Source organism: Denticeps clupeoides, chromosome 11, assembly GCF_900700375.1.
Source record: "Denticeps clupeoides chromosome 11, fDenClu1.1, whole genome shotgun sequence".
NCBI lineage: Eukaryota > Metazoa > Chordata > Actinopteri > Clupeiformes > Denticipitidae > Denticeps > Denticeps clupeoides.
In genome coordinates this window covers 20,088,324-20,112,963 of record NC_041717.1, presented here as the reverse complement: position 1 = coordinate 20,112,963, position 24,640 = coordinate 20,088,324, and the positions used below count along the sequence as shown (strand labels likewise).

The 24,640-nt window shown below is 48.3% G+C and overlaps 1 protein-coding gene across 1 annotated transcript; it reads left to right on the top strand.

Moving 5' to 3' along the window:
• The first annotated feature begins 913 nt into the window (after positions 1-913).
• LOC114799656 (clustered mitochondria protein homolog) lies at positions 914-23,540 on the top strand. Its single transcript, XM_028996451.1, has 27 exons — positions 914-1,264; positions 4,218-4,327; positions 5,165-5,336; positions 6,196-6,333; positions 6,490-6,650; positions 6,731-6,885; positions 7,218-7,340; positions 7,506-7,641; positions 8,372-8,464; positions 9,316-9,519; positions 13,368-13,870; positions 14,245-14,318; positions 14,400-14,504; positions 15,181-15,281; positions 15,689-15,841; positions 15,985-16,047; positions 16,668-16,903; positions 17,583-17,667; positions 17,988-18,141; positions 18,664-18,803; positions 18,907-18,987; positions 20,127-20,252; positions 20,347-20,456; positions 21,026-21,119; positions 21,437-21,565; positions 21,968-22,041; positions 22,143-23,540. Exons 1-27 carry the CDS (start codon positions 1,216-1,218, stop codon positions 22,543-22,545), a joined length of 3,972 nt encoding a protein of 1,323 aa, XP_028852284.1. The 5' UTR covers positions 914-1,215; the 3' UTR covers positions 22,546-23,540.
• The last annotated feature ends 1,100 nt before the right edge of the window (positions 23,541-24,640 follow it).

Sequence of the window (24,640 nt, the reverse complement as noted above, 5' to 3'; positions counted from 1 at the left end):
TAGCTGTAACAGTTGTGGTGGCCCTCAGTTGCCAGGAACCCAGATTCATCTGCTGGTCTCTTCACTGGAGTCTGCCGGTGGTCTGTGTGCTTGATTCCGTGTCTAAAACAGAAGCAGACGATTGGAATCGTACGGCCGGTACTGAAATACGTGGTTATAGTGGCATATTGGTGCTACAGTGGCCCGGTACCCTAACTAGGACAGCCTAACTAGGGTGAACTTAACACTGTCTGTGCTTAACAGGGGGACCGTGTGATAAACTGGACTTAATAAACGTGGATGATCTCCCAGGCCCACTGCCTAATCCCATGAAATGTCCCGTGGCCAACGTGACCTTCAGCTCGGGTGAAAAATGTCTGGAGGAGCAGGGGACTGTGGGAGAAAAGCCGGGAAAGTTCTGCTGGGAGCAGATGAGTCACCAGAGACGCCTCGGCACCCTGGCAGTAGGGCGGGGGGGGTTCCTGTTTCCAGCTCTCCGTGGGACAGGATGGGCGGGCGGGAGGCAGATACGGCGCCCAGAGCGCGGCGCGCCGGTTAACAGGTTCCATATGAACTGGCGGCTACGAGGCGTTCCTGCGCAAACACACAAAGGCCCTTTTCACACCCGGTAATCTGCGCAAGCCTAGAAAAAAACAAAAAAACGCACTTTCCGTGTGTGCGTGTTTGCCTTTAAACTGATCAGAAACCAGCTGTGTGTGTGTGCGCGTGTGTGTGTGTGTGTGTGTTAACAAAGGTCAGTGAACTTTGCAGCGGCGGCAGCAGCTTCCTGAGACTTTTTTCTCCTTTTTTTTTTTTATCACCGTGTGTGTTAGTCGGATCCCTCCCTGCCCTCGGGCACGGGGAGGGAGGGGAGGGGCCGAAAGGGGGCGTGGCCAGGCCGAGGGGGTGGGGTCAGAGGAATAGCAGATAGTAAAAGAGTGAGGAATGAGGAGACACACCCGTGTCTCTGAGAGCATAAAGAGAAAGAAGGAGAGGAAGAGAAGAGAAGTCTGTCGAGTCGGAGGAGGGCGTGGCCGGCCAGCCTTCCACAGAGAGAGAGAGAGAGAGAGAGAGAAGAGAGCAAGAAGTTGAGAAAGAGCCTCACACCTGACCTTCTGCCTTGGAGAAGAGGGAGGACGAGAGAAAGAGAGAAGTAGAGCTGACGAAGGGAGTGTTGAGTGAAGTCAGCCAACAGGAAACCTCAAGAGGAGAAAAAAAAAAGACACAAAGAGAAAGATGAAGGACAACGGCAAGCGTGGAGGCGGAGGAGGACACAAAGCTGCAGGTGAGGACATCTCCTTCGCCAGCTACTGGCTCCATCTCAGCGGGCTTCTGAGGGACGGGTCCGGGCGCCGACGTCCATTTCTCTGGACGTATGCCGTTCTTCTGTTCTCCACACACCCAGACCTTCGCAACTCCACTGCATGTTCCACCACCCTCTCTCTCTCTCTCTCTCTCTCTCTCTCTCTCCCTTCCCCCCGTCTCACACACCCACACACACTTTTTAGAGTTGCACACGCAGTTTGTCCTCTCACGCCAAGCCTTTCTCGCTCTGATGGCCTGCAGCCAGGGGGGGAAGCACTTGGCTTCAGAAGGACGCGTTCTTCTCCGGGCTACCGAAGCTCTTACGCAACGCCCCCCCCCCACCTCCACCCCAACACGTGGAGGCTCCGTCCCTCTCCACCCCCCGCCCGGCTTCACACACCCCCTTCCAGAAGCCTTCGGAAACTGCAACAGCAGCAGGGAACCCGTCTGTAGGGACGAATCTGTCCCCCTAACCGCCTGTTGCTGGATATTTCTGCGTGGTTGGGTCCCCCGCTTGCCATCCATGACACCCTCAGAGTCGCTCCCAGGTGGGTGGTAGTAGCCTAGTGGGTAACACACTCGCCTATGAACCTGAAGACCCACGTTCAAATCCCACTTACTACCATTGTGTCCCTGAGCAAGACACTTAACCCTGAGTGTCCCCAGGGGGGAACTGTCCCTGTAACTACTGATTGTAAGTCGCTCTGGATGAGGGCATCTGATAAATGCCATAAATATAGCTGGTCTCTGTTTCGTTTTTGCCGTATAGGCAGAGCTGTCTGGTGCATGCTGGGTGCCAAAGTGGAGCGCTCCATGGTTGCAGCCGTCTGAATCAGGAAGTGCGTTAAAACCTCTGTCATGTGGCTGAACTGATCTCAGATCTGATCTCTACTCTCTAAGATCTACGTCCTTTGGGTGGAAATAAAAACATTTTAATATACATATGTATATATAGAGACTGATCTCAGACCAGTTCTGAGATCACACAAGAACGCAACCCTGTTATTTCGTGGGCTCTGCAGGCTTCTGTTTCTCAGTTCCCAGAGCCAATCACAAGCGTCCCACCTTTTCTGCTCATGCCTGGGAAGGGCGGGGCATTGCACACTTCCACTGTGTGTGTGTGTGTGTGTGTTTGACCTCAGGAAGGCGTGAGTGTGTTTGAACAGGCTCTGCTAATGTGTTGCTGGAGGAGACTCAAGCTGCCTCGTGCTTATAAACCACATCGGTGGGGCAGAACTTCCTTTTCCAGCTGTGGTGCAGATTGATCTTTCTGATAGAGACCAAAGCCAGCCCTCTCTCCCCTGTGTGGTGTTCGACTGGTCGTATCGACGTTTGCCAGAAGGAAAATTGAGCCAAATGATCAAGTTAAACCCGAGATTCATTGGCTTTGGCTCATTTTCTTCGGAGAACATGAAAGACATTTTTTTCGTGACTTCACCCCTTGACTGGACAAACCCCACACATGGGTTTCACGTTGCTTTCACTCGCTCCCTATTAAAACCTGTGCCTGTTGGCAGCCAAAAGTGCAAATAAACTCTTTATCAATTCATTCCGAGATTGAAGTCAGTGTGCAAATGCTGCCTTTGAGGTGCTCGTCTCAGGCTTGGAGACTGGGCTTCCACAATGACCATTGCGCGCTTCGTCAGGACAGTTCAGAGTAGGTAGCCTTCTTAAAAAGCCCACCCTGTTGCAGCAAAAGCAGAAGACTGGTGCAAGTCTGTAATCAATGCGGATAATGGTCTTGAGATTGCGCGATGTATATTTGAATTGGCTTCTTTGATCCACGTCCCTTTCCTTGATTTGGTGCTAATCTGGTCGGCTGTCAGTCAGATTTCTCCGGGACAGCGGCTTTTTGTCCCAGCGTCTGGTTTCAGCCCTCAGCTCAATTATCCGCTCTATACAGCGATGCATAGCCATGCTAATGGCGGGTGCTTTCAGATGTCCCCAGAGGGCAGGGTCCTGCAGGTACTTGTTCCAAGAAACAGGACCCCCCCTTCCCCACCACCACCACCACCACCACCAGCACCATCTGATTGCAGCAATTTGCACCACAGCCAAGGGGCGGTGGCCCGGGAGGTCCATCAGATGGCTGCACTGATGCAATCACTTGCCAGGCAGGCCGAACCTCAAGGACCCGAGGTCCTAACGGTGTCCAACAGCGGCGCATTGTCTGGAGCCGAGGCGGAGTGAAGAGCCAGGTCATTTACAACCTCGCTGGTATCTGCAACCTGTTCCTGGTGGTTTTTATGGAACCAGTCGGACCGCAAGCGCAGGCAGTTTGCGTGTCCAGAGCCTGAGGCAAAGCTTCAGTAGCTGACAAACTTTCTCACAATCCTGCTCTCTTGGTACGAGCCGTATCGCAAGCGTGTGAAGGTTTAATTGGCAGAAACCAGACGGACAGATCTCAGAAAGCACATGCTAACCAGTGATGAGACTTTTTAAACCCGGACTGCTAGATCTAAATGTCTGACGTTAGGTTCCCAGGTCCTGTGGGACGAGTCGAGCACGTGATATATTCCATGGGCATGCGGTCCATTATGAGATTTCTTTAGTCGTAGCCATACCCTAGATCCAGATGTAATAGCCCTAGATGTTATTTTTTTTTACGTTTTGAGTTCGTAATCCGTGGGACTGGGAAACCAAAGAAGAGACACGTAGGGTCCAGGTCCAATGGAACAGAGAAAATGTTGGACGGTTCGTCCAGTAATGTTGCAATTTTGCACATGACCAGAAACAGTGAAGTTAATGTGCAGCTTCACAAATACATTTACAGCAGAAAGGTGAAACAGGGCAGAAAAAAATCAATATTATTAATATTATTTTCATTATTTTCATCATTATTTGGCAGTAGTGTCCCACACGCTGTTCATCCACTCCTAAACGTTTTCAGGCCTCTAAAACCTCTGATTGTCTTTCTCATCCCCTTTCGTCAGATGGTGTCAAAGTGACTAACGGGGAGAGAGTTTCCGGCAAACAGGAAGAGGACGGGTCATCATTTCCTGTCAAGATCCAGGGAGCAGGTGTGGAGACGTTTGAAATGCAGGTAAAGCTGTGTGTGTATCCTGCTGATCAGTTTACAGTCGCTTACTTTTATTAACAGTCAACGTCAATACAAACAATAACCACAGTCCGGAAATTGGGTTCTCAAATAAAGATATATACTGTGTAATTACAATCTAAATTAATATAAATAAATAGACAAACTTCAAGCAAAATATATAAACTTAAAAGAGACATAGGTGGCCAATCCAACAAGGCTTTGATCTGGTGTCCATCTTCTTCCCAAGATGAACGTCTTCAGCTGTAATTGTGCTGTCAACTGTTCCATTAAATCTAACTGTCTGGGGGTTTTTTGTATACACTGTGAGGTCGTGGGTGGTTCAGGTTTCAACCAATAAGTTGTCTTAATTTTTCTTGCGGCCATCAGTAGGAGATGTAGCGAAGTTTTCTGATCCTGGGACAGATAGTCCGGGAATTTGTCCAGTAGACACGTTAAAGGGTCCCAGGAAAGATTCACTTTAAGGAGCCTTTCTACATGCCCCTTAACTTCAGTCCAAAGGTGTTGAACTGTGGGACAGTCCCCTTAATATGTGCTTATTGCTACCACAACTCCCTGAGCGGAGAGACTTTAGTGGTGTCCTGAAAAATCGGATTTTAGACTTCCTGACAAACTGCTTCCACATTTGACTCCCCACCCCCTTATGACAACCAGAACAAATACCTATCCAAGTATCACCATCCAATGGCAAGGAATGTGCTTTAATGTGCTTTTACACATTTTACTGTGTTAATTGTGCATTAGTGAGCGAACATGTGTGTGTCGTGCATGTGACCTGGCGTACGTACATACGGAACGTCTGCCTACGTTGCTCACCTATAGGCGCATGGCTTCTGGCACGTGGAGGAGCTGCTGCTGGAGCTGCAGGGCCGGGAAGAGCTGGCGCCGCGCACCTCCCTCTCTCTGAGCCTCTCTGGAAACTCCCTCGACCCCCTCGCCAAGCTCCGCGGCGTCAAGGGCCTGAAGGCGGGGGCCACTCTGCGCCTGGTGGAGGGTAGGCGGGCCACCTGCACACACGCCGCTTTTAAACCTGCTCCCGGTCGCAGTGGGCGTGCGTCCAGCAGGATCTGGGCCCTTATCTCAGTACCGGCTCGTAAAAAAAGCGAGCTGCGGCGAACAACACGTGCCTGTGCACACAATGCACAATAACGATCACACAATACACGTCATCAAACTTTTTTTTATTGCGTTGATCGAATCGATCTCAGCACACAGTATTATTGCTGTCACCAATAATACATTCGGTGAACTACATAGCAGATATAACCACATGCAACCGTAGAAAACTAATTTCGGCTGTACGAGCTCTCAACAGCCACAACACTTCAAGGACAGAACACTACTACACTCCAGCACTTTCACTGTCAATCACTTCTGGACTCAACCCCCCCAGAATACTTGCACACAACTCTTTTACTTTTTACTTACACTTTACTCACATGCACACCTTCACCCTACCTGTTACACATTTTTATGTTAAAGGCATAAAAGTGTAATATCTGGTTATGTTTGCAATATTTGCATGTTGGTTCATTGTTTACTTGCAATATTTGCAATACTGTGGTCTGTAGCAGTCGCTAAAATCATGTCACTGCATATCATACCGTGTATGACTGTGTACGTGACAAACACAATTTGAATTTGAAAAATAAAAATAAAGAAAGTAAAATATTTTGGGAAGGTGTGTTCAGCACAGACTTCCGAATGTGTGCCACACGTGGGCACCTGTGGGTGCAGCTAATTTACTGCCGGCACAGGAACAGTGAGTTCACCACAAACCTCCATCAGCCAATGGAAGCATGTTGAACAAATGAGTGTGTGTGTGTGTGTGTGTGTGTGTGTGTGTGTGACAGAGCCGTACTCACCGCGGTCGGCACGCGCCCACCTCACCAGAGTCCAGGAGATCCTGAGAGCAGCCGGACCTCATGACGACTTCAGGGACGGCCGGTCCCCCAGCGTCCTCAACACACTCACACACACACACCCCACAGGTGATACACACCCCCCCAACCGCACTGCATAGTTGGAATATTCTGCTCTTGTTTGTTTTAACGTTGTGGTGCCACCGGGTCAGTTTCTGTGAGACATTCCTGAGTGTGTGTGTGTGTATCTGCTGGTTAACATCATTCTTCTGATTCATGCCTCAGATGCACCTCATGCCAATCATGGCAAGAACCTGAAGCGCTCCAGCAGCAACACAAAGACAGAGCAGCCATCCCACGAGGCTCCGCCCCCCGACTACATCCTGCCCGGGGCCAAAGACCGCCCGCCAATGGCCGTCCTTCTGCCCTTGGACGCTCAGAGCGAGGTAAATGCCGCACAGGTACACGCGTGCGTGCACGGCCGCAGGAGGCGATGAAGAGGAAGACTGTGGTCTTGATCTTTCAGGTGCCCAGTTGCCTGCTGGACCTGTCACTCAGCAGCTGGAACCCGCCCCCTGGTCCCAGGAAGCTGCAAGGTGACTTCTTTTACCTTGGCGCCTGCACAAGAGAGGGCCGGCACTGTGACATCACTTCCTGTCCCCGAGGCTTCTTCCTGAACAGGTGGCCCTTCCTCTCCTAAATACATCCATTCATTCATCTGACAAAGATTTTGCATGATTATTCAGTTAATTTGACTGATTGACTGTTTTTTTTTTTTTAATTCCAAAAAACTGCCATATTTAACCAATAAAATCTTTTTTTTTTTTTTACATAAATTGTAAAAAAAAAAAAATTACATCATGTCAGCCCAGCAGGTTCAGCTGCTTTAATAGAGATGGAATTCGTATTTATTACTTTATTATGATGTCTCTCGCTGGTGGGTGTCCAGAGCGTCCTTCTTCAGTTCATTTAGAATCTACAACTGCCTGTTTTGCACCTTCCCCCACCCAAAGGTCAACACTGGAGGTCTTTGACCCCCGCCCTGTCCCCTCGTCTCCGGTCTGCCACTGTCTCACCGACCTCCTGTGTCAACTGAGCCCGGAGTTCAAGCAGAGCTTCACCGCGCTCAGGAGCAGGTACAACTTTACGGAAGTAGTGTAGCGGTTCACTATAGCGATCAGAACCCTGATTTAGCTCCAGTATGAATAATATTGACGCGGTGCGCTTCTCGATCGTGACGTTGTGTTTTGCGTGTGGACGTTGTGTGTGGACGTTGTGTTTTGTGTGTGTCCCCCTCTCAGGGCCCAGCGGCCGCCTGAGGAGTCCCTGGCCACTCCGTACCGGGTGCTGAGCTGGCTGGGCCCGGCCTCAGGGCTGCGCTCCCACAGACACGCGCACAGCAGCCCACTTGCCCCGCAGGAGCACATGGCCTCACAGGTGTGTGTGTGTGTGCGTGTGTAGGTTGTGTGTCACTGCCTCAACCTTGGTGTGTATTCATGTTCACACTGCCTCAACCTTGGTGTGTATTCTCGTCCATTTCAATACTGAACAGATCTAATCTGTATATATATGTGTGTGTGTGTGTGTGTGTGTGTGTGTGTGTGTGTGTGTGTGTGTGTGTGTTAGGGGTGTTGAAATTAACCGCGTAATCGATGAGTCCCGATGCAGATGATTCTGATGCAGAACAGAATTGTTTTTATCATAACGACGTTGCTCTGTGATTTTCTGGCGGCGGTAAAAAAAATTCTGGTTAATGCCAGTAGTGCCAGTAGTGACTGATCTGAGTACAGCGACAGGTCCGTTCGAAATGATCGCCCTCTGGCGCTTCACTGGCGTCCGCTTGACGCTTTCTCTGTTTAACACTTGCTGGGATTTCGGTAGGAATTGATGGCAAGAAAAAATGCAGAGTTTATTTGACGCCATCCAACCGCACGATGCTTTGCGTTGCTCCACTGAGCAGAAAAGCGGCTGGTTCAGTCGTGAACGAGGCCTTCACGCTCATATCACTGACGTAAACATGGTGTGAGGCGATGTTGAAGAAATGACGGGCCCGAGGCATCGACAATCGAATCGCGACGCCAGTGAAGGTTCTAGAGTGTGTGTTTGGGTCTGCTTACGCTTTCTGTGACTTTAAATCGTTTTCCGTGTGTAAAAAAAAAAAAAAAAGGCTCCGGACTGGAACGAGGAGCTTCAGGCTGCCAGAGATCTCCCCCACGGCAGTCTAGAGGAGAGACTGGAGCGGGACAGAGCTGTGTTGCAGGTAGCACACACACACACACACACACACACACACACACAGATCAAATGACCATACAGTGGTCCACCTATAGAATTAAAAGCACCTTTTACCCTCACGCCTTGTGTGTGACTGAGCGGGGCAGGGGGAGGGAGGGGGCGGGGCGTTTGATAATAAATAATAAAGTGAAGTGATTGTCACATGTGATACACAGCAGCACAGCACACAGTGCACACAGTGAAATTTGTCCTCTGCATTTAACCCATCACCCTGAGTGAGCAGTGGGCGGCCATGACAGGAGCCCGGGGAGCAGTGTGTGGGGACGGTGCTTTGCTCAGTGGCACCTCAGTGGTACCTTGGCGGATCGGGATTCGAACCGGCAACCTTCTGATTACGGGGCCGCTTCATTAACCGCTAGGCCACCACTGCCCCATGGGCGGCGGCCCCATGGGCGGCGGCCTTGCTTCCCATGTGCGAGCGCTTTCGTCAGCCTATCGAATTTCACGCCGACTGCGCAAACAAGGATCCTCGGCAGAGGGACGAGGCCGGAGGCCGGAATGGTGGCTCCGGCGCTCACGTCCCTGGTGCCTTGAGGACCCGTACGTCCCACTACTGCGAGGGGTTAATCCGCGCAAAATGCAAAATCTACCCGCCTGGCAAATTTCATGCAAATTGACGGGAAACCTCGCTTTGTAGTCGGCACCAGGGGGGTAATTGAGTAGAAAATATTTTCCTCCGAACGCGGTGACCTTTGAACACACATGCAGTGTAATTGGTGGGTACCGCGGCCGGCATGAGTCACCGAAATTGCTGTGCGATGGTGATGAGTCAGTCACACACACGCGTGACACGCCTTTTTCCCCTTTTTAAAACAGGTCAACAGCGCCTTTGTGTGTGCAGCCACGCAGGGGGCGGAGCTTGTGATCGACGGCTGCGTGGACCCGGTCAGCGGCGGCGCGGAGAACCCGGCCTTCCTGTGGGGCGGGGTTTTCATGAGCCAGGGCGGGGCCGCAGGGGCTCTGCTGGGCGGAGAGAGGGGCAGGAGGGCCGCCCAGCGGCTGGAGCTCAGTGCAGTTCAGGTGAGAAGTGTTCCTGAAGGAACCTGGACCTTGTCTTCAGGCCACTCACGAAATAATATTGCGTGGTGATCACACATCTTTACCAGAACTGCTGTAATAATACCAATACCAGTAATGAATTATTAATAAACTCCTGGACAAATAGTGGTACTATCAGTACGTCTGTTCATTCTCAACTGTCCCCTGCACTTCATGCTCTCCCGCCATCCAGTGTGGGCGCACTTTAGTAAATGTCATGAATTTGCAGCTATATGCACAAGGTGCAAAAGGGTAGTTGTGTGTAAAGGGGGGTAAAATGTTTACATTTACATTTACGGCATTTGGCAGACGCCCTTATCCAGAGCGACTTACAACGTGCTTAAGTTACCATCGATGAAGAGATCAATTCCGGTTCACTAGGACCCCAACTATGAATACATCTATTTTATTCACTCTGTAGTAGATTATGTACACAAGTTCGACAACAAGAAAATTACAATTTAATCTAAATATTCTCTAAAGAGGAAGGTCTTGAGCTGCCGTTTGAAGGTGCTCAGTGACTGAGCTGTTCTGACCTCGAGGGGAAGTTCATTCCACCACCGAGGGGCCAAGACAGAGAAGAGTCTAGATGAGCGTCTTCCTTTTACCTTCAGAGATGGAGGGACCAGGCGAGCAGTACTGGAGGCTCGGAGTATACGAGGTGCAGTGCGAGGTGTAATAAGGGCTGTGAGGTAGGATGGTGCTACTCCATGTTTGGCTTTGTAGGCCAGCATCAGTATTTTGAATCTGATGCGTGCAGCTACTGGGAGCCGGTGAAGGGAACGTAGTAGAGGGGCGGTATGGGAGAATTTGGGAAGGTTGAAGATCAGTCGTGCTGCTGCATTTTGTATGAGTTGTAGAGGTCGGATGGTACATAGTGGTAGACCAGCTAGAAGGGAGTTACAGTAGTCCAGTCGTGAGATTACTAAGGACTGAACCAGTAGTTGGGTGGCCTGGGTTGACAGATAAGGGCGGATTCGTCTGATATTGTGGAGAAGGAATCTACATGAGCGGGAAAGATTGCTGATGTGAGTTGAGAAGGAGAGTTGGTTTTCTATTGTTACTCCAAGGTTGCGGGCTGTTGCAGAAGGAGAGAGCTGCGAGTTGTCCAGGTAAATAGCAAGATCCTGATGTGGTGAAGAATCTGCTGGAATGAATATTAGTTCAGTTTTGGTGGGATTGAGTTGGAGGTGATGGACTGCCATCCAAGAAGAGATGTCTGTTAGACATGCAGAGATTTTGGAAGCAGCATGAAGATCAGAGGGAGGAAAGGAGAAGAGGAGTTGTGTGTCGTCAGCATAGCAGTGGTAGGATAATGTTCTAAAAGTAAGTATTGGTATCCATATCGTTATGAGTACAAGTTGAAATAGTAAGACATGTTGACATTTACATTTACATTTACAGCATTTACCAGACGCCCTTATCCAGAGCGACTTACAATCAGCAGTTACAGGGACAGTCCCCCCCTGGAGACACTCAGGGTTAAGTGTCTTGCTCAGGGACATAATGGTAGTAAGTGGGATTGGAACCTGGGTCTTCTGGTTCATAGGCGAGTGTTGTTACCCACTAGGCCACTACCACCACCGCATAGTAAGTAATAGTATAGCGTAGCATAGTAATAGTAAGACTGCAGTAAGTACAGCGTGTTTTGTCAGATTTCTGAGGTCAGATGATGGCTCCATATGCAGCAGTTTGGCTGATTTTCTAACTTTGTGTATCCCGTGGAGATCTGAAAACGAGATCTGGATCTTTGAAACAGGTGGTTAGTTAATTTTTTTAAAAAGTAACTAGTAACCAGGTAAAGTAACTCGAAATATTAAAATGTGCTAAAAACGAAGACTTTGTGGCTCTGTGTTCTTCTCCGTTGGCGGAGATCATGTCGGTGGCGTCCAGTTTTGTGCTTCTAACAACCCGCTTGTTTGCGTGGGACGATAAGAGGAGCTTCGTCAGCTTCACCACTGGGGCAGTGGTGGCCTAACGGTGAAGGAAGCGGCCCCGTAATCGGAGAGTTTCCCATATAGAAGGAATTTGGGTGGGAGATATAGAGGATTTCCAGTCGTAATTAATCTTCTCTTCTCACCACACCTCAGAATAATACGAACTGTGTAAAACTGTATGAGGCCCAGTCTAGTCTAGGTGATCCATGCACTCGTAGAAGAACCTCCTCCCAGTGTGTCCTCAGGGAGGTTAGTGAATCAGCACGTCAATGAAAAAATTTCATTATAAATATAAGAAAATATAAGCGATGGAATTGGTTTAAGAAAATCAGAGTCAGGGGGTAGACCGGGAAATGTGGGAAAAGTATGAGGAGCACAGCTACACACCTGCAGGTGAGAAATCATGCAGAGGAAGAGACTAGAAAGAGGAAAAGAGGTTGTCTATACACAGGTCTTTAAAACCTCACAGAGAACAGATCATCGACCAAAGATGGGGGGAACTGGGGATTTTGCAGCCTGCGGGGAATAGATAGAAGAATTTGAGGCCGAATTCTGAGACCTGTTCTTGGTATAAGGTAACGTGCACTAAGACCTTCAGAGATACCTGATCTGACTGAATTTGCTTCTATTGCCACCCAGTTAATCTGAGGGATCTGTTGATTCGGACTGACGCCAAAATCTGAGGATCCTAATATTAGACGCCACATAATAAAACCTAAAATGTGGTAAGGCTTAACCCAGCCAGTTGTCTTGGTCATTGTAAAGAACCTTCTTACTCCAAATAAACTCAGAGATCATGGTGTCAACTTTCTGAAAGAATGACTGAGGTAAAAATATTGGCCTACATCGAAATGAATAGGAAAAACGTGGTAAAATATTAATTTCCACAGCATCGATATGTGCAGCCAGAGATAGATTAAGAAGGGACCACCGTTCACAATCTTCTCGAACAAAATTAGCCTTGAAAAGATCCTCAAGTTTGGTGGTGACACAAACGCCAAAAATATATGAAAAATTATGGTAGGCATTTTTAAAGGGTAAGCTATGGAGAGGGTAATTATTAGTAGCATTGCCAATGGGAAATAATTCACTTTTATTTAAATTCAATTCAGAGAATGATTGAAGAGCAGCAGCAATAAAGACAGGTAGGTTAGAAATATATAGCGAAAGATCATCTGCACAGACAGGCAAGCCTGTCTAGTTGAACGATAGAGACGGTAGAAATATTCTACAATTTGTACAATTTGTTCTAAGTGAGGCTTGCGATGGGGAGTAAAGTATCATAATTTATATAATTAAGTTTCTTTTAAAACCAGACCTTGTGAGTGTATAAAAAATCATCATTTCTGAAATGAAGAACTGAGAACAACTTATTGTCCGTAGTGGCCACGGTGTTGTAACGATGGAGACTGGTAATTGGTTAGATTACCGGTCAGATTACTGAGTTAAAGTGGAACGCCCAGTGCACTCGGGGCTGTGTATCTGCAGACCAGTCAGGGTGTCCAGCAGAAACTAGTCCGAACTGGTCGGGCACCACCTTGCAACTTCGAGGACTTAGAAGGATCTGCCCTTGACGGCTAGGCGCCAGATTCCGAGGTCTACTGAGGTCCAAGCCCTGATGGTGTGGTGCTCTGCACTCTGCCCTCGTTCTCTGTTCCATCACACACACACACAAAAACACACACGTTTCTTATCTAGCTTCTGCAGCTAGAGCACGTCCTGTCTTACTGAGGAGAGAGTTCATGGCATGTTCTTCTCTTGTTCCCATAATGACCTTCCCACATGGAACAGAGCTCCACAGTACGCTGATTTGAAATCCCTTCGTTTTCTGTACTGAAGTGGTGGATTGAGATGGTTGATGAAGCGCGTGAGTAACCTCAGCATTGTGTTCAGGTTTACAGTGAGCTGGATGGCGACCTGCAAGGACTGCGAACCCTCCCCACCGCGGTGGTGGACTACCGCGGGGTCCGAGTTTCCGCCCAGGGCCTGGCCCCCGGTCTGCACGGCCTCGAGCAGGCGGAGCTTCCCAGGGGCCTCCTGTACGGATACAGCGCCGGGCCCCAGGAGAACCCGCACCGGAGGAAGCTGCTGGAGCTCCTGGCCCAGTCGGCCAAGAGCCTGTCCCTGCAGAGGCACGCCGTGGTCGGGCCGGCCGGACACCAGGTGCCCCTCTTCACCTCGGTGGACGCGCAGGGGCTGCTGGGAGCGGACGGACGCTATTACCTTCTGGACGTCTTCCGCACCATGCCGGCCGACGCCAACTTTCTGCCGGTGATGGAGAAGGCGGTGGAGGCCGGGTCGGTGACCTCCGACCCCTCAGGCCCAACAGAGAACAACTTTGCTCACGGCTTGTGCCGACTGAGGCCAGAGCTGGTTCGGGCCTTCATACAGTACAAGTGAGTGGTTTGTCTGTGAATATCATATTTCCTAACACAGCGCAGTAAAAAAATAACCACAAATCACGTGTGACCATGTGACCTTGCACAAACATCGAACCGAACTAGGCCCGGCCTCCAGGTCTTGATATTAGTTGGACTAAATTACCGCTTTATCACAGGCCGGAAGAGAATTATTCTTGTCCGACTTTTGTAGCCTGGACATATGAGTTCTCTTCAGTTCTCTCGACGGAGAACATGGCACCATGCTGCATTTTACCCACATTTTGCATCAAAACCCATTTATTATTTGTATTTGGTTTTGTGGCCAAGTCGGTTCGTGCACAAAATGCATTTCTGCAGCGACATATGGTGTTGCGCCCCCTGTGTTTCAGGCATGCCCAGTTTCTGCAGCGGGTGAGGGAACGGATGGAGGAGAGCGGAGGGGTGGAGGAGTGTGTGAACGCAGGTGAGGGCAGCGCTTGCACGCGCCATTCAGCACTCTGCCCGCGTGTTTACACGAGTAAATGTGGGCGTGTCCGCTCTTTAGGCGACTGCCGTGGCACCGATGCCGTCAGAGGGGCGTGCAAGGACGTGGGCTCCATCAGCGACATCATCTTCGAAATGCGCTTCAACCCCAACGTCTTCACTCCAGGTGGAACCCACATCCCATCTTCATTACACTCTCATCCTAACGTGCAAATACATAACCTGTGCTTCAAACCTGGCCCGAGCCCGACAGGATCCGAACCTGATCGACCCGGCCACCAGCGCTACACTAAGAGGGAAAGGAAACCATAGCCGCCGTTTCACCCCCACAGCATCCCTTATAATTAATATATTAAAGCGCATCGCCTGACGACGGTGGCCGAGAATTGCAAATCCAATGAACATTTCATTTAAAAATGAGCCTTTTTATCAACACCTTCCTCTTTAGCAAGTATTTAGATGAACTTGTAACCTTCTTCTTGTCTGACTTCTGTATAGAAACTAGAACAGAGTGAATAAAAAGATTGTATTCATAGTTGGGGGTCCTAGTGACCCAGAACTGATCACTTCAATGATTGTAACATGGAAGCACGTTGTAAGTCGCTCTGGATGAGGGCGTCTGCCAAATGCCTCAAATGTAAATGTAAAACAAATTTACAGCATGAAAAATAGTTTTATTAATCACCAAAACAAATATCCAACCAGCGAATCATATTGAATAGATGCTGTAGACCAGACGTTCGTGTTTGCTGACGGGCCATTTACTGCTCGAGCTCAACCTGACCCGACTCGACCCCGACTAAAGTGCCAGAAACTGAACCTCAATCTCGGCGTTTCTGCAGGAGTGGAGTTCCCCGGCTCAGAATCCCGGGCAGTTGAGCTGCAGGAGAGGTTACTCCGAGAGGCAGCTGCCTTCATCACCACACACCAGATACCAGCATTTGTAAGTTGACCATGCACAGATCGGGACCATCTTATGTGTCCAAAACGTAAGACAGGGGTCACCAACCCTGGTCCCGGTTTACTGCCCCTCTGCTTGTTATACCCAGTTCCTGAAATGAATCAGGTGTGGTGGAGCATGATACGAACTAAGCCACTAAGAGGGCTGGTGACCTTTCTAGAACCAGGGTCGGCGACCCCTGATACAGGGAATCATTCTAATTGGACACCAAGGATGGCTTGTTGACCAGAAGGTGGATTGTATAGTAGATGTTTCAAACACGGTGACAAAGAGTGTAAAGGTGCAGCATCTTGGACTTCAGGGGGCTTTTCAGATGAAATTTCCAACTCAGACGTTGGTGCAAGTGTTCATAGCGTCAGCATGTTACTACAGTTCATCCGTCTTTTTAGCTGGAAGACTGTTTACACTGCAACGAGATGCCACTAGATGGCGCCACACTGTGCCACGCCCTGCACGAAAGAGGGATAAACCTGCGTTACCTGGGCCTGGTGACCGCCGCCATCAACCAGTCAGAGCACAGGGCGCGACTCCGGCACATTCAGGTGGGTTTCCTGACATGCACACTGTTTCAAATCTACTTTGTACCCTTCAGAGAAGATCACAAGCTGGAATAACGGACTTGCGGGACGGAATATTTTGGAGTTTTTCAACTTGCTGGTCTTTTTTTTCTTTCTTCCTGCTTCAGAGGCTGGCATTTGGGGAGATCGTGGTGCGCTGCACCCGGAGGGCTTTCAACAGCTTCATACAGGTACGAGTTCTGACGTTTTTTTTTTCCCCAGATTTGCCTACAAGCTAAGTTACATTCCTAATAGATTCGTTTCTATATGAGGAAAAAAGGGAAAAACTCTTACATAACTGAGGCTGGGCGATCTGGTAATATCTTTAACTGTAAAGTATGTGTATATGTACCTATGTACTGTATGTACTGATTTAAATTCACACAGCCAATGAAAATTGCATATGCAAAAAAATATGTAAAATAGGAACACAGTGGGCAAAATAAAATGCATAAAAAGAAATTAATTTAGTAATTAAAAACTGGTAAAACACTTTTGCAATGTATTCACACCAAAGGAACTTTAACAACCACAAATCTAATTGTCTTTTATTGCCATTTCATTTAATGGGTTCAGCCCTAATCCATCTCAGCATTTACAACGGCATCAATATATAAGCCTGTGTAATTTCTTCAGACTTGGAGTGGTAAATATGAGTGGCTTTTTCAGTTCTTGTAAGCTGCACCTCCATTTTCTCACCATGTCCGGTTCTGAGCAAGCCAGCATTTCAGTATCTGGTTTGAAGATCAGCTGCCATTGCACAAAATCTGTGTGACCATTGCCCGATTACTCTAGGCCCATTTTTTCCCAGGGTGTGGAGGTGTCCAGTCTGACAACAGCCATCAGTCACTTCCTCTGCTGCCTCCTCGTGCCTCATTATGGCCCCGCCTCCGCGGGGGAGGAGAACAAGAAGCGCTCGAGGAGGCGTGGCCGTGGAGGAGGAGGGTCCTCTGACAGCACGGTCTGGAGTTCGCTCAGTGGGAATGAGCTGTGGAGCCTCGTCTGTCAGGATGCCAAAGAGACCTACTGCCTGACTGAGGGACTGTGGTACGACATTAGCCCACTTCCCACAAGTCCTGAAAAGAATCCACATACAATACCTTATAAACCTTTTCAAGTTTATGACCAGGACACTTCAGGTTGCAGAGCACACATTTAATTAGATTGTCGCCCTACTTTGTGGCGGCTATGGAGACTAAGATGGAGCCATTTTGAAGATTACAAAGCGAGAAACATATTCCGTATTTGTTGTATGAGGAGAAAATGAAGTATGTTTGATGAATCTGTTTTTTTCTCTTTTTACCTTTGTTCTCTATCGTCTTCATCAAAAGTCGCTCCATGAGACACTCATTAACATGAGCGAATGATAAGAAAGTGTTCAGTATAAAACCTTCAGGACTTTTGGAAACCGTCCCCGTTGTCCAACTTAAGGTGGTGGAGAGAAGACGAGGGCGTGAAATGCTGCCATCACAGCAAAAGAGATGCAAATCTTCAACTTCTTGTTTATTACATAACCTCACGTGTGTTATTTTATGGTCCTGTGTTTTCAGTGTTATTCTTTCATGTAAAAAACGGACGCATAGTTACCATTCATATCTCTAAACTGAACAGAAGCGATATTTAAACCAGGAATATTTAGGAGATGGCCATTGTTATTGTGACTGTGATATGAGGGATCCATGGTTTATGTCTGATACTGGTCAAATACGTTTTTTCCCTGTTGCAGTGCCAGTGCTGACCACCTGGTGGAGCAGTACGGCCTGCAGAAGATGTCCCTGCTGAGGGAGCTGTGTCTGAAGACTGGGATACAGGTACGCCCGACACACCCTGTCATAGTCCAAAACCACGTGCAACTTAAACTTCAGTGGTCAGTGGGTCAATAAATATGCTGTGATTTTCAGACACGCATTACAATAATTGCCATTACCATGAAGACGGAATTGACACTCTCATGATAATCGCCCTACATAATAATAATAATCGTGCATATTTTTTGTAAGATAACAAAAGAATTAAAATGAATAAACCTGAGATCCGTCAGCTACTGTTTATTCATTTATTACTACGTTGTTAGAATATGTAAAACACTCTGCAAATTTGTCATGGCTTTGGTTTGTGTGTGATGTCACAGATCAGGCTGAGGGACTACGTCCTCGACAACCGTAACAAGGCGCCGGTCGGCCCCGACGACGTGCTCAACATGCTTCCTGTCGTGAAACACGTGTCCACGACAACCCACGATGCCACGCGCATTTTCCACGCTGGACAGGCCACCCTACAGAAAGGTCAATTTTTCTCCATTTTTTTCAATCTTACATAGTTTTCAGTATTAACATTGTAACTTCGTTAAAATCTGTTCTAAAACAATTCCCGGTAGTTTTCAGTATCGGATATTCATTTACACTCATTAGCATTAATTAGACGCCCTTATCCAGAGCGACTTACAATCAGTAGTTACAGGGACAGTCCCCCCCTGGAGCAACTTAAGGTTAAGTGTTTTGCTCAGGGACACAATGGTAGTAAGTGGGGTTTGAACCTCGGTCTTCTGGTTCACAGGCGAGTGTGTTACCCCACTTGGTTACTACCACCCTACTTTCAGTACCCCACCACCCTTACAACCAGTAGTGACAGGGACAGTCCCACCCTGGAGACGCTCAGGGTTAAGTGTCTTGCTCAGGGACACGATGGTAGTAAGTGGGATTTGAACCCGGGTCTTCTGGTTCATAGGCGAGTGTGTTACCCACTAGGCTACCACCACCGTATTCATATTCATCTCTGCTCATGTTGTTGGATGTTGGTGTGTGCAGGTCTGCTGGGGAAGGCGTACGAGCAGCTGAAGGAGGCGGCGTATCTGTTCGGACGGGTGTGTGACGATTTCCACCCCGACGCCTGCAGCTGCCTCAGCCTGCTGGCCCGGGTAGCATATCTGCAGGGACGCTCGGCGGAGGTGTGTGTGTGTGTGTGTGTGTGTGTGTGTGTGTGTGTGTATTTCCCTGTAGTTTGTTCTCGTGCTGTAAAAAACACACCTGCACTGTGCTGTCGTCCCCCAGGCCCGCAGTGTTCAGCTGAGGGTGGTGGTGATCAGCGAACGGGTTCTGGGCTTCGACCACCCCAACACCATCCAGCAGTATGTGAGTTCTGGTGCTGATACCCCAAAAAAGCACAGGAAGCGGGTGGCCACCTTGGAAACACACACAAAACACTTTGTTCGTTATTAAATGATTTTAGGAGAGAATAACACATTTCTTTCCAGTTTTACCACCGCTGGATGCTCAGATCACATGATGAGATGAAATTTAAACAATGTCAAAGATCTTCATACAGATTTGCACAAAGAGCATAATTCATGAAAATAATTTCGGGTCGGGTTGGTTTCCTTGCTCTCGTGTTCTGGCAGGGCATTCGTGATCAGTATCGGGTCCATGTCGATTTAAACGTGATCTGAGGCTGACATCTAGTGGTCAAAACCACATTGCACCTTTCAGCAGAAGTCAGGAAAACAATTAAATTAATTAATTAAAAACATTTTCACCCCAAAAGGGCGAGGCTAGAAAGGTTAAATAGAGTAGCCTCCACCTTTTGGGTCAAAAAATGTCAAAATTTTACATTTACAGCATTTACCAGGCACCCTTATCCAGAGCGACTTACAGTAGTTACAGGGACAGTCCCCCCCTGGAGACACTCAGGTTTAAGTGTCCTGCTCAGGGACACAATGGTAGTAAGTGGGATTTGAACCTGGGTCTTCTGGTTCATAGGCGAGTGTGTTTTTGTTAAAGGAGGAGAAAGTGAAGTATGTTTGAAGAATCTGTTTTTTTCTCTTTTAACCTTCATGGCGGCTTTGTTCTCTATCGTCTTCATCAAAAGTCGCTTGATGAGCTGCTCATTAACATGAGCGAATGATAAGAAAGTGTTCAGTATAAAACCTTCAGGACTTTTGGAAACCGTCCCCGTTGTCCAACTTAAGGTGGTGGAGAGAAGACGAGGGTGTGAAATGCTGCCATCACAGCAAAAGAGATGCAAATCTTCAACTTCTTGTTTATTACATAACCTCACGTGTGTTTTTTTATGGTCCTGTATTTTCAGTGTTATTCTTTCATGTAAAAAACGGACGCATATTTACCATTCATATCTCTAAACTGAACAGAAGCGATATTTAAACCAGGAATATTTAGGAGATGGCGAGTGTGTCACCCACTAGGCTACTACCATCCTGTGAATTTAATATTGAATTGGTTATTTATATTTATATTTAAATTGCCTCCCTGCGTAGGCCCTGCTGGCGGTGTACATGTTTGCTGGTGGTGAGACGTCTCTGGCCCAGCGCTGTCTGTACCGCGCTCGCCTCCTCATGCTGCTGGTGCATGGAGAGGACCATCCCTACATCGCCACCCTGGACGTGAGTTGAGACCCATCAGGCCCGGTGTCGTTGCACATTTAACGCGTGGCACGTCGGTAAAACTGCGTGCTTCTCCTTCCTCGCCTGCGCTCAGAGCTCTCTGGGTTTGCTGTTGCAAGGAGAGCCGTCCCTCCAGTACCTGCAGAACGCCCTCAGAGTCAACACCTTCTTCCGAGGGGCCATGGACCTCACTACTGCCCTCAAGTAAGAGCGCTGCAGGCTCATCCTCAAACACAAGGGGGGGGGGAGACTTAGGCCCCATCCAGATAAGAACGCTTTTCTCTAAAATGGGATTTTGGTTTCTAAAAAACCCCCCGTCCACACGGTAGCGTCATCTGGGGTGGTAGTAGCACTCGCCAATGAACCAGAAGATCCAGGTTCTAATCCCACTTACTACCATTGTGTCCCTGAGCAAGACACTTAACCCTGAGTGTCTCCTGTAACTACTGATTGTAAGTCGCTCTGGATTAGGGCGTCTGATAAATGCTGTAAATGTAAATGTCCCGAACACGCCCGTAGGTGGCGCCGTAACTCCCCGCTCTCCTCCGCAGTGAGCTGTTGTTCTCCGGTCTCGTCTTTTCATTAGAAATGTGCGGCGTAGAGAGGATGTTGTTGTACGTAGGACATGTTTGGGGTCACAGGTCAAGTTGGAGGTCAAGTTGGAGGTCGGGCCACTTTGCCGTCCACGCAGAAAAGAGAAATTCTAGAAAATAACTGAACTGGGTCGGCTGAGTTCCGGGTCTCGTGGTTTCTGACTGCGTGTCTCCCCGCAGCCATCACCTGCTGGCCCAGAGGATGTGTGTGGCAGGAGACTACAGAGGCGCCATGACCCACGAGAGAGAGGCGCTCAGCGCGTTCCAGAGCAAGGTGAGACACGAATGTGCGCACACACACACACACACACACACGCTGTACAAGTAACTCCAACCCCTGCATGTGTGTATGTGTGCATCTCACGGGCAGTGGTGGCCTAGCGGTTGTCGGTTCGCATCCCGAGCCGCCAAGGTGCCACTGAGGTGCCACTGAGCAAAGCACCGTCCCCACACACTGCTCCCTGGGCGCCTGTCATGGCCGCCCACTGCTCACCAAGGGCAATGGGTTAAAAGCAGAGGACACATTTGTGCACCGTGTGCTGTGCTGCTGTGTATCACAAGTGACAATCACTTCACTTTCTCTCGCTACAGTACGGTGACGATCACCGCCAGACTCACTGCAGCTCACTGTTCCTGAAGGCCATTACCCAGCAGGCTGTGCGCGTGGAACGCTCCCTGCGGCAAGGAGGGCCAGAGCTCTCCGACGCGGCCACGCCCGAGGTGAGAAGCCAGTCAACACCAATCAAGCTGTCAGGAATGAGGATGTGGGGCGCAACCTCAGAGTAGTTGTAGATGAGGTGGTTTCAGGAGTGGATGGGGCATCAGAGATGAGATATGAATCTTGGTTGGGGAGGGAAAAGGTGGTGGGCAACATATAGATCCAGGAGGCGTGGTCAAGGCATCGGTCAAGGTACAGCTAACAGCAAACGAGAACATATTCTGAGGATGACTTCACGTCCGTGTCGCCATTTTATATTCTATGTTGTCCTGGGCGTGGAGTCCTTCTGGGTCAATGAGGTCTGGCAGACCTCAACAGCACCTCACACTGAGCCCCTCCCTTATTTTTTTAGGGATTGAGGTAGAACGTTGTGCTGCTGTAGCTTCAGTTTATCTTCTCTACAGGCTCTGTTGCCGTCTCTGGACACCACACTGGAACAGCTGGCCCTGGTTAATGGCATCCTGAAGACCTCGTATGGGTGAAGAGACACAGCTCTAACATTATTTTGTACTTTTATTAGTATAAAAACAATGACACAACTGAATAAAACCCACTTTATTTTTGTTTCTCTGTAACTAGTGAGAAATTGACAGAACTCATGGACAAGTTGAAAGAAAAGAAGGTGACGGAGGAAGCAGCAAATTCCATAAGTGAGCCTCAGTCACCAGCCGATGAGGGGGAAGCTGGAGGACAAACGAACAGAGATGATTCCAAGGAAGCCAACCCCACTGAAGGACCCGCTCAGGAGAGGACGGCCGAAAACCCAGAGAGCCAAGAGGGGAAATCGGACTCGCCGGAGCAGAAGGTTAATGGTCAGCTGGAGGTTGTGAATGGAACCTGTGAAAGAAGCGATAGTGATGAAGAAAAGGACGGCAAACCAGACAAGGCCCAGTCCACATTGACAAACGGAGAGATTCACCGCACGTCCGCAAGTGAAGACTCTGGTCAAGTTGAGCCAAAAGTCAACGGGGAGTTGCGATAAGAGGAGGCTGAGAAGAAGATCGGTGCTATTAAAATGGCAAACCAGTCAGGACGTAGCGGTTTAGTCCAGAGAGGAGAAGAAGTGATAAACGGAGGAGAAGTTACGGTGACAAATGGCTTCGTGGCCTCAGAAAAGCATGATTTAGAGTAAATCTGCAGAAAGAAGCGAAAGGCGTAGGGAAGACCAAATGATGAATGTTTAGGCAAGTATCCATTGGAGAAACTTGAGGAACTCCTCCGGAATGCCCGACCCACCCAAACTTTCCTCACTGGCGGAGAATCCCTCATGTAGCAAAGCAAAATAGCCAGATAGACCTTAAATCAACTAACTCTTACACAGTTTCTTATTTGGCCACCTTCGCTAGTCTAAGTCTGATATTAACCCGTAATTTCGTCAGTTTCAACTCGCATAACGTGTGTCGCTCACTGGATATATGACGACGTGTCAGGGGCGATCTGAACAGTGAGGATTTGAGAATTTTCCAGAAGCTCCCATTTAGATGATTGGCATGTGTGGAATAACGCCTGCCCCCTTCCAGATGGTTACGTTGACTGCAACATGAATTCCAAGTGGCCAAAAGCGCCCCCGAAAATGGTTTATGGGGCAGATCCTGTGTTTGTTCTCAAAAAAGTTGAATCGTTTCACTAGAACCCTGCCCACCTGAAACAGAACCGGTTAGATCTTGCTCCACCAACAAACCTTTAAATGAATTTTAAGAACATGAGTGGCAGACCTGGGTTAAAATAGCATTAGATCCTGTTTTTAATATGCAGAACTTCTGTGGTGTTGCACTGGATTGGACTCGAGCGCATTATTTTAACAGAAGCCATCACTGAAGTGAGGGGAGCATGTACTGTAACTTGGGACCAGTTCTGAAGTGGCGTGCTGGGAATTAGAACCTTTGTAACCCGGGTTTGTACTCTGTGGTGCTGGATTCAGGGTGCTGTTTGTTTTTCAGACAAGATCACATTAAACATGATGTTCTCAGACCCCAACACTGTGTCTTTCATTCATGTTCTCCGTCATTGTAAACTCCAATATTTCTCATATAGATCATCATCTGGGGCGGGTGTGGTCTAGATGTTATCATCAGAAGGGTGCAGGTTCGAATCCCGATCCGCCAAGGTGCCAATCTGGTGCCACCGAGCAAAGCACCGTCCCCACTGCTCACCAAGGGTGATGGTTAAATACAGAGGACACGTTTCTTGTGCTGTGCTGCAATCACTTCAATTTCACTTTCTTTACTTAAAACCCCCTTTTCTCACAATGTCGTGCTTTAGTGCCTGCTTCTTTCTCCGCCGTTATGTCCCTAGTCTAGGGTCAGGGACATAACAAATGGGACATAGGAGCAGAAACACAAAAATGATGCGATAGCACTTATGGCTAAATGTTTTTTTTACAAACAAAGACATAGAAACAAAGAAACACACACAAAACAGGTCTGGTTAATAATAATGTGAAACGAATCAGTGCCTAACGATCTGATTTAACCAGAAGAGCAAAGTCCCAGGTTCAAACCCCACTTACTACTATTGTTTCGCTGAGCAAGACACTTAACCCTGAGTGTCTCCAGGGGGGGACTGTCCCTGTAACTACTGATTGTAAGTCGCTCTGGATAAGGGCGTCTGGTAAATGCTGTAAATGTAAAATGTAAGATATCACATGGCAGGAAAGGCCTGTCCTCACCCACATAATGATGGCGGTACAAATGTGACCCACCGCAATGAAGACGTTCTTTTTATTTGAAGATCCTCCAGGCACATCCAACCTAGAAATTATATTAAAGTTGTAGTATCAGTTTGAAAGAAGGCAACTATGGGGGTTGACCTAAAAATTAAAATACATTTCTTAGCCATAAAAGGCAAACCTGTGTACCCCGAATATTCTGTAAATTAATTCTCGTAACAAACTTCATGCCCATGCTTAACTATTCAAATTCGCATCAGCACATCGCGTCACACATCGCGTCTCCTTCCTGCGCCTCTCTCCACAATATACAGTATTATAAGAACATACAAAATTTTCCTAATATGCATATAATTTATAATGAAAAAAATACAATTCTGCACAACCCCACGTACCTCTTACAGCTCAC